This window comes from Sphaerodactylus townsendi, linkage group LG11 (assembly GCF_021028975.2).
Source record: "Sphaerodactylus townsendi isolate TG3544 linkage group LG11, MPM_Stown_v2.3, whole genome shotgun sequence".
Lineage (NCBI taxonomy): Eukaryota > Metazoa > Chordata > Lepidosauria > Squamata > Sphaerodactylidae > Sphaerodactylus > Sphaerodactylus townsendi.
In genome coordinates, this window is record NC_059435.1 from 6,253,531 (window position 1) to 6,263,946 (window position 10,416).

At 47.4% G+C, this 10,416-nt stretch overlaps 1 protein-coding gene across 3 annotated transcripts in view; it reads right to left on the bottom strand.

Moving 5' to 3' along the window:
• Positions 1–9,474, bottom strand: part of MOCOS (molybdenum cofactor sulfurase) — a 154,866-nt gene extending 145,392 nt beyond the window's left edge. The window contains exon 1 of one of the 3 annotated variants that reach the window (XM_048511741.1): positions 9,440–9,474. Coding sequence is in view for 1 of the 3 variants with exons in the window: in XM_048511740.1 (XP_048367697.1) it covers positions 8,786–8,930 (145 nt within the window). In the remaining 2 variants the exon portion in view is untranslated. Of the gene's footprint in view, positions 1–8,695; positions 8,764–8,785; positions 8,989–9,439 lie in introns of those variants that run through there. The other 2 variants (XM_048511740.1, XM_048511742.1) reach the window with 2 other exon arrangements.
• Between the last annotated feature and the right edge of the window lie 942 nt (positions 9,475–10,416).

The following is a 10,416-nucleotide window of genomic DNA, read 5'->3' on the forward strand; positions in this document are numbered from 1 at the left end:
GTCCCTAGAGCCTACAGTGATAGACCCGTGCCAGAGGTACATTACCCTCCGCATCAAGGGAAAGGTCAAGTCAAGTCAATGCAGCGGTCTGAATTATTTGTCTATTTGCAACTGCTTAACTGAACAAGGATTTCGTGGTCACTACGAAAGATTTTACAGGAACGTGTTTTGTTTTAAAATTTATTTTACTTCATTTACACTACCGCAGGGGTCTGCGACCTGCGGCTCTCCAGATGTTCATGGACTACAATTCCCAATTGGCCATGCGGGCAGGGGCTGATGGGATTTGTAGTCCATGAACATCTGGAAAGCTGCAGGTTGCAGACCCCTGCACTAGCAGTAGCCAACCTATGGTGCTTCAGATGTTCATGGACTACAATTCCCAATTGGCCATGCGGGCAGGGGCTGATGGGATTTGTAGTCCATGCGCATCTGGAAAGCCGCAGGTTGCAGACCCCTGCACTAGCAGTAGCCAACCTATGGTGCTTCAGATGTTCATGGACTACAATTCCCAATTGGCCATGCGGGCAGGGGCTGATGGGATTTGTAGTCCATGAACATCTGGAAAGCCGCAGGTCACAGACCCCTGCACTAACAGTAGCCAACCTATGGTGCTTCAGATGTTCATGGACTACAATTCCCAACTGGCCATGCTGGCAGGGGCTGATGGGATTTGTAGTCCATGAACATCTGGAAAGCCGCAGGTTGCAGACCCCTGCACTAACAGTAGCCAACCTATGGTGCGTCAGATGTTCATGGACTACAATTCCCATCAGCCCCTGCTAGCATGGCCAATGAACATCTGGAGCACCCCTGATTTATACCCTGCCTTTCTCCCCAATGAGGATCCACAGCAGCTTACATGGTGTCCCTCTCCTCCTCCGTGGTGTCATCACAACAAGCCTGTGAGGTAGGCCAAGCATGTGACGGGCCCAAAGTTACCCAGCATGCTTTTATGGCAGAGCAGGGATTTGAACCTCCAGTCCAACACTCGCTCACTCAATCAAACAACTGTATTACGATCCAAGATCAGCAACCAAAACCCCAAACAATCAATGTTACAAATCAATCTTATCAAGCATACAGTCAATAAAACATTGATTTGTGTGCAATAGAAATGAAAGTGGTAACATTATTACCCATGAAAAATATAAATGAAAACAATAAAATGATTGCTTTCTTTTGCCTTATTCTGCATGCTACAGTGAAAAATTCTGCTACCCTTTGAGAGCCTTCAGCAACACTATCAGCAGGAAGAAGAGAGGCATAAACCTCTCCACGTGATAGGCCACATTTCAGCCTAGATTGGTAATTCACCAATGAAACCAGGCTGCTTTTTACAGGTGTGTTTGTTGCATCCAATGCCTGTTAGTGTCCGATTGAAATAAGTCCCTCATCTCATTGGAGAAGTAACTAATTTGCAGCTTAAACAGCAATGATATTTTAAGGGAAATGAAAGGTACTCAAAGGCACATTAGAAACTATCAATGATCTTTTCACCAACAAACGCTACACAATATCAATCAAAGGAAACAAAGACCAGAATACTTCCATTCAGATCCATTCACCTATTGACCTTGCTATCTTCATTGTTACTCCCAGGCTACAGACTTCTTTGTGACTCACATACCAGGCTACTCTATTCAGAGGGCCTCACCTTTTGACTTCACAGTATATGTACTCCACTTGCTTTCCATTCCTACTATCAGATCCTCTGAAGATGCAGGCGAAACGTCAGGAGAGAATGCTGCTAGAACACGGCCAGACAGCCCGGAAACCACACAGCACCCCAAACGCTACACAGCTTAGATAACCCAGAACACCAATAACTTACATGGACCTAACTTGACTCATAATTTTGTTTAAACAGTTTGATATGTCAACAAGTCTAGCCAAGGGGAAAAAAGCACCCTTTGTTCAACGGTTTAATTTTTTAAAAATAGCCACCCCAGCAGTCCTGTCTGCCAAAATCCTCCAGGCCTAGACAACACCTTGGACAGTCAAATCCCCAGGATACAAGAGAAATAGATTGCTCCAGACACGCTGCCGTGAGAAAAACCACCGATTGGATACACTTCCAAACTTATTAAAAAGGAGGCTCGAACCTGACTTAACAGGTTTCACCCCCACTCTGTAAAAGTTACGCATATTTACCCAGCACAGGTTTTAAATGCAACAGACAAGTCAAGGTTTAATTCAGACCGCATATTGTTGAGAAAATTCAACTACCGTTTTGTGTGATATCCAAATTCATAAACCTTGGGTTGCAACTGGCAAACCGCAGGCAGAAGCCCAGTCTCCGATAACAGAGGCCCTGTCCGCATGGGCCAATAACAGAAAAGGCATGCTATCAGAATGTTAGGAAGCACTGCATTACACTATTCCTTGTCTAAACATTAAATATGACAAGTTAGGTTGGAGGGTGCCTGCTACTTAAAGATTTTATATTCCCGCTGTTCTAAATATGGGCAAAGTCATCAGTTCATAATCTGAGCCAGATAGAAGAAGAAGAAGAGTTTGGATTTATATCCCCCCTTTCTCTCCTGCAGGAGACTCAAAGGGGCTTACAATCTCCTTGCCCTTCCCCCCTCATGACAAACACCCTGTGAGGTAGGTAGGGCTGAGAGAGCTCCGAGAAGCTGTGACTAGCCCAAGGTCACCCAGCTGGCGTGTGTGGGAGCACACAGGCTAATCTGAATTCCCCAGATAAGCCTCCACAGCTCAGGCGGCAGAGCTGGGAATCAAACCCGGTTCCTCCAGATTAGATACACAAGCTCTTAACCTCCTACGCCACTGCTGCTCCAATGAAATAGTCATTTCATTGAGATTACGCAAGCATGAATGGACATAGACCTTCAGATGCCAGCTTAGGTGTAATCAGAGTAGCAGCGTGACACTAAACACTGTTTGGGAAGCATACCTGACATTGAGGGCATGGTGTGCCGGGCACTGACCAAGTATGCAAGCAGACTTAATTTCTGTAAACAGACTTCTGGGTTTCACTAGTTTTGCATACACCACAGATCTTGAGAGACTTTTTTCCATACACTCTTCTGGAATATGTAAGAACCCAGACTGCAAAAGCAGAGCCTGCAACCCAGTTCTTCTCTACATCAACCATTTCCTTTGAAGACTAACATCCTTACATATCTGGGGGGAAAGACACTCTCACCGTAAATAACTTCAGACACACAATTATCTATGCTGGAATAAAGATGAGAGACCAGTTATTTTTTTTTTCACAGAGAACACTTTCCTACATGACTAAATCCTAAAACCTCAAGAGACAGACAAGGTCAGCATGACAACCCTGCTCTAGGATTCTATGTGGAATTAAACGTTTGAGTTTCGATCTCATTCACGGGCTATTCCATGTATGACCACAGAAGCCGCAGCCTTCATTCAATAAACTTAATACAGATAGCAGGAAAATAACGCAAGTCTTTTCCCTTTAGAGGGAAAGGTGGGGTATAAATGAAGTAAAATAAAACACAAAGGAGACAGTTCACTGAAGATGAAAACTCAGAAATCTCTGCGACGTAAAGCAAGACATTCTGTGAGTTCAATATAAAACAAATAAATAGCGCAGCTAAAACGTTCCCCTGAAAACTATTGGCACACTGGCGTATTTAGACATAGGGCGATTCCGCACACAAGTAAAATAGGTTCGACCCAGTTCCCTGAGAAGGGTACTAACCTAGGTCAAAGCCATTGTTGTTCCCCACTGCAACCAGATTGATTCCAGCTCAGAGGGCGGAATCATCCTGTGCCTCTTCGCCGCTCCGTTCCGATTGGCTACTGTTCTACGGCCATGTTCTGTCTATCCACACACACGTTATCAAAAAAACTGCCACAGGAGTGGAGGGACGAAGGTGGCGTTTTTTGATTGGCCAGCTGTACGCATGCCCGAAACACTCAGCTGTGATTGGCTGAATGGGGGACTCCTGGCACCAGAGATTCCGCACTTTACTGGAATCGAGCTGAGTTCGAGCGTAGTTCCCTGAAAAAGAAGTAGTTCCCAACTGGAGTCGGAAATTTGACCGTTACACAGAGCGAAGCTGGTACAAAACCACGTCGATCCCAGTGGTTGTGCGGAGCACTTAGGTCGAACGCAGCTCAAACTTAGGTCGATAACGCAAGTGCGGAATCGACCATGGAGAAAAGTAGTGGGCCCGTTCCTGCTGCATCGAAGGAAGGGCTGTCGCTCAGTGGCAGAGCTCTCCCGTGCCAGGTTTAGCCCCCAGCATCTCAATTTGAAAGGGCAGGGAACAGGTAACGCAGAAGATCTCTAATCTTGGACCCTGGAGACTTGCTGCCACTCAGAGTAGCCAGTGGTGACCTCACTAGAACCAGCGACTGGATTCAGCGTAAGACAACTTCTTGTATGTTCAGAGAACACCCTGAAAGAAGTGCTATAAAAGTCAAACTAAGGCCCCTTCTGCACACGCAAAATAATGCGTTTTCAAACCACTTTCACAATTGTTTGCAAGTGGATTTTGCCATTCCGCACAGCTTGAGTTTGAAAGCAGTTTGAAAGTGCATTATAAAAGTGCAAACTAAATTTATTGAAAGTGCAAACTAAAAGCAGTTTGAAAGTGCATTATTCTGCATGTGCGGAATGAGCCTAATACTCCTTGCAGCGCTGGTACTTAAGCGATATTCATTTCTTTAAACACAAGCAACACTTGACAATGTCAGCAATCACTGTCTATCCTCTGGAGATCGCCAAAACATCCCTGAGCCCTAACAACTGATCTTTTTTCAGATGAAAGACGAGACTTCCAGGATCTAATCCACAATCCACACTACAGTATCTTTCAGTTTCTGCAACTTGCAGAGTAGCACATCATATTCTATGTTGTGAATAGAAGAGAAGAGGGAGAGTTTGGATTTATATCCCACTTTTCTCTCCTGCAAGGAGTCTCAAAGCTGTATTGTCGAAGGCTTTCACGGCCGGAATCACTTGGGTGCTGTGTGGTTTCCGGGCTGTATGGCCGTGTTCTAGCAGCATTCTCTCCTGACATTTCGCCTGCATCTGTGGCTGGCATCTTCAGAGGATCCTCTGAAGATGCCAGCCACAGATGCAGGCGAAATGTCAGGAGAGAATGCTGCTAGAACACGGCCATACAGCCCGGAAACCACACAGCACCCAGTCTCAAAGCTGCTTGCAAACTCCTTCCCTTCTTCTCCCCACAACGGACCCCTTGTGAGGTAGGTGGGGCTGAGAGAGTTCAGGGAGAATCAGGACTGACCCAAGGTCACCCAGCAGTTTAGGAGCAGGGGAAAACAAATCCAGTTCACCAGATAAAAGTCCGCTGCTTGTGTGGAGGAGTGGGGAATCTGTAGGGGTGCGTTAGCGAACCCAGTAGAGCTTCAGAAAGTGCACAGGAATGCCTGCGCCATCTGTCCCCTCCTGGACTCCCACGTACGCACGTCACGAGATCTCCCAGACACCCAGGTCACAAGATACCTGAATGTGGATTCGACCCAGACAGGAACATTTCCCCCTGCACGTACGCAGCCCTCCACTGAGTCATGAATCGCGCAACTTTCTCCCGCTCTCCCGCCTTCCCCAAACCCTTAATAAAGGTGCCAGGGACCCCAGCTCGGCAGATTGGCCAGATCAGCCAAGCCTGCCACTGTCTTCTCTCCACCAGCCTCTTGATATCGCTGCATCTCATCTCATTCATTGCGTCGTCCGTAACGACTTCAGGAATCAAACCCAGTTCTCCAGATTAGAGCCCACTGCTCTTAACCCCAACACCACGCTGGCTTTCAGTCCAAGTTTTAGCGATGGTTATTATATCAGGACAAAAAAAAAACTGCAACTGCTAACCAAAGTCACAAGCGAGTCTTGTGCATTTTAGTTTCGCTCCAGATTCAGTATGGCTTGCAGCAGCCTCAAGGCCTACATCTTAGTTCAGCAGACAAGCAACAAATGCCTAGTGTGAGTCTCTGTTCACAGAGCTGCTGACATATAAACCGAGACGTTAACTCGGCAACCCTAAAGTTGCAAAAAAACCCAGCACCAACTTGCCCCGTGACTTCTGTCACACTGCAGGCGGATATTTGCATATTGCAAAAGCCTTGGGCAATATTTTTCAACTTCAAAACCAACTGATCTTAGAGAGTCATTTTATATTCATTCTTGCACAGAAAGAGGTTTGGTTACAAGCACAGTCTAATCGTATCTTAATTATAATGCGGAACTAAGCTGTTCGCAATGAACAGTAAATGGACACCTTCTATCAAGACCAACCAGTTTCCAAAATGCAACGTGCACATTTCTGGATGACGCAAGAATTTTTCTCAGGATAATTCTTTCCATAGGTTAATCAGATGGGGGACTAATCGTCTGCACCGTGACCCAGAATAGCCCTCAGAAAATACAGCTGGTGTAACCTATGAACATCTAGATGTCAGACTGTACTCCAAAACATATTCACTAAACACACTTACTCAGTGAAACTTACTCCCAAATAAACATGCCGATGATTGGGTTTCAAGTGGTAAAGGCAATAACACTCTGTTCTAAATCAGGACAGAAGAACAATCTGCCCCAATTGGTTTACAGCACAGGTGTCAAACGCGCGCCCCTCCAGAAGTTATTGTCTACAGTTCCCATCATCCCCTGCCAGAATGATGCTGGCAGGGGATGATGGGAACTGTAGTCCATAACATCTGGAGGGCCGCGGGTTTGACACCTATGGTTTACAGTAACCAGGTACTGTATATTATACACAATAATCAAATATCTCTTTGCTCAGAGAAACTAATACGACACGCACGTATAAATAAATCAAATTCAGATTAGAGAATCTAAAACCAGGGATCCTAGCTACATAGAAACAGAAGAATGAAGTATAAATTGGCTTGAAAAAGATCCAGCCACGGCTACAGGCCACCGTAAATAGACCATGCTGTAAAATTACTTGTGGTAATTAAAGTCCTATTATACAGGCTATTGATGTGGGCAATAAATCAGATCAATTAACACCGCAGATATTTGATTCCTTTCATTAAATATTTCCATCGTGCCTTTCCTAATGACAGCTGGCAAACTACAAATTAAAGACATTATTTATTTATTTATTTATTTATTTCTTAGATTTGTAGACCGCCCCACCCCCAAGGGGCTCTGGGCAGTGCACAACAACATCAACATATATACAGTTTATAAATAAGCAATTATTACGTTTACTAAAATCCATTAAAACCATTAAAAACAGCGGTCAATACAATAATAACAGGCGTCCCATAACCCAATTTATTAAAAAGCCTCCCCAAAAGGAGGGAACAGCCGGACTCCTCCCTAGGAGGGTAACATAGATGTAAACAAAATAGAATGGTAAAAGTAAGTGAGTAAGGGGGGGGAGGGCGCATACAGAACAAAACACCCCACTTAAGGAAACCTGCACTCATTAAAAACCCTGGCAGGCAGAATGACCTGGGAGAGCCCCCTTGTCCTCCCCCAGGTGTCCACCCAACAGAGTGGAAGATATACTTTCCCATAACACTAGAACTCAGGGACAAACCATTAGGTCCGTGGTGGTGAACCTTTGGCACTCCAGATGTTATGGACTACAATTCCCATCAGCCCCTACCAGCATGGCCACCACTGCATTAGGTTGTAGGGAAGTAGCTTTAGGACAGAAAACCGGAAGACTTCTTTATTCATTTGAACTGTGAAATTCACTGCATGGGAGGCAGCAATAGCCATTGGCATAGCTGGCTTCAGAGAAGAACAGTTTGGATTTATACCCTGCTTTCCTCAACAGTTTTGGGGTCTCAAAGCAGCTTTTCCTTCCTCCCCGCACAACAGACCCCTTTGTGAAGTAGGTGGGGCTGAGAGAGTTCGGAGAGAACTGTGATTAGCCCAGGGGCACCCAGCAGGGGCACCCAGCATGTGTAGGAGAAGTTCTTCAGATAAGGGTAAGGCAGTCTCGCAGGTATGCCCCCATCCTTGAGTTTGTGCAGGGTCAAGCCACAAGCCACCCACAAACCTCTGGATACATCAGCGGCCGGCGGCATCATGGAGAAGGCTTTAGTGTCTGGCTGTTTCAGCCTCCAGGGCAGCTGGCCGGCTGCGTTATGAAACCTTACGCTGGACTAAATGGACTACTGATGTAAAACAGGACGCTGTCCTTATGTGTTGTCGAAGGCTTTCACGGCCGGAATCACTGGGGTGCTGTGGGATTTCCGGGCTGCATGGCCGTGTTCCAGTAGCATCTTCTCCTGACCTTTCACCTGCATCTGTGGCTGGCATCTTCCGAGGATCTGATGGTAGTAAAGCAAGTGGAGCATATGCCACTAGATCCGTGGTGGCAAACCGTTGGCACTCCAGATGTTATGGACTACAATCCCCATCAGCCCTTGCCAGCATGGCCAATTAGCCATGCTGGCAGGGGCTGATGGGAATTGTAGTCCATAACATCTGGAGTGCCAACGGTTCGCCACCACTGTACTAGATCATAGGTGTCAAACTTGCGGACCTCCAGATGTTATGGACCACAGTTCCCATAATCCCTGCCATTATCCTGCTGGCAAGGGATGATGGGAACTGTAGTCCATAACATCTGGAGGGCCGCGAGTTTGACACCTGTGCACTACGGCCCCGGTGCCGCCCCCCCCCCCCGCCGTCCCTTTCCCAGCTGCGCAGCAACAGGTAAGGCTTCTAGCCCTGCCGGAGCTGCACCTGTTGGTCGGTCGGGCTGCAGGCGCAGCAGGAAGGGCTGCAGGGCCGAGCAAGCGAAGCAGACGACGAGAGTCGGCTGAGAACAGTTACCTCCGAGCCGGGCGAACTCTCGGCGGCGCAGCTCCTCCGGGCTCTCCCCGCCGCCGCCGCCGCCGCCCCACGATCCGTAGGCGGCCCCCGGGGGGAGGCGGTGGCGGAAGGCCGGGAAGGAGAGCGCCTCTCGCCACCGCTCCATGGCCGCCCCGGCGCCCAGCAGCACCCGGCAGCAGCACCCAGCGCCCCGGACAAGGAACGGCGGCGGCAGGAGGGGGCGCGCCCGGCTCCTCCCTCCTCCTCCTCCTCCTCCTCCTCCGGCCCGGGACAGGGAAGGGGCCGCCCTCCGCTCGGGCAACGCCCCCCTCGCAACTCCCAGGCGCGCCGAAGAACGTGGGAACGCGGACAGTCCGCGGGCGGGGGGAGGGGGTCGTCCCGGGGGGTCCCCATCGGGTCGAGTTCCGCCACGTGCTCCTGGGACAGGTCGCCGGGGTCGTCGGCTTCCAATGGCCCGCCGGCCTCCTTGCGCTTGCAGAGATGTCTCAGGAGTGCAAGTCAGGACTGTCTCTGCTCTTGTTTTGTGTGTCTCTTTCCACTCTTTCCCCTTGGGGTTAACAACTGCTGCCCAGGCAGCCGGTAGCACATACATACATACATACATACATACATACATACATACATACATACATACATACATACATACATACATACATTATATCTATCTATCTATTGAGAAGGATCCACTCAGCAGCGGTCGTGGTAACAGCAGAAGCAGTTGAGGAGAAGAAAACACAGGAACCCCGGCGTTGTTCACTTCAAAGAACAGAAGGGTTTTATTCCTTGTTTCCAAAAGCACAAAACAGTCTGACAGAGTGCAGCGCAGCAACTGGACAACCAAAGCTCGCATAGACCAAACTGTTCTGTGCATACATATAGAGACATTCAACCAATCAGGGAGCAGTGATGCAATCGCACTAGATGTGCTTAGTCACGGTTGCATCACCCACTGAAACTAGGTGAAAGGTGGAGGATTGCATCAGCCAAGCTGTCAAGTAGATTTTGGTAATCTAACTGTCAAGTCCTAACATCCATCCATCTATCTATCTATCTATCTATCTATCTATCTATCTATCTATCTATCTATCTATCTATCTATCTATCTATCTATCTATCTATCTATCTATCTATCTATCTATCTATCTATCTATCTATCTATCTATCTATCTATCTATCTATTAGATTTAATATACCGGCCTATCCCCGAAGGGCTCAGGGCGGTGAACAAGATAAAATATTATATCTAAAAACATACATACCATTTAAAAACAGTTACGTTCTAAAACCACGTCCCATGGAACCCATACACGACCCTCCCCAGAAAGGAATAATGGGTCTTACTGGTGTTAAGGACCCCTGTAATCCGAGGGAGGGGGACAGAGGCGCCAATGCCACTTTATTTAATATGTGAGGATCAAAAAGAGATTCTCTGATTCTATCATTCTATCATATGAACCAGAAAGGGAGCGTCCGTGCCTTTTCAGAAAGTGGAATGCCCCAAAACTCTTACGATAGGCACCTAGAGATACTTCATTAGCAGAGTTAGTAGACACTAAGAAAGCAGCCAGAGACTTTGAGTTGCTTTGTATAAAAGTTTACTACTAAAAGGGTAGGGTTAGATGGAGGGAAAC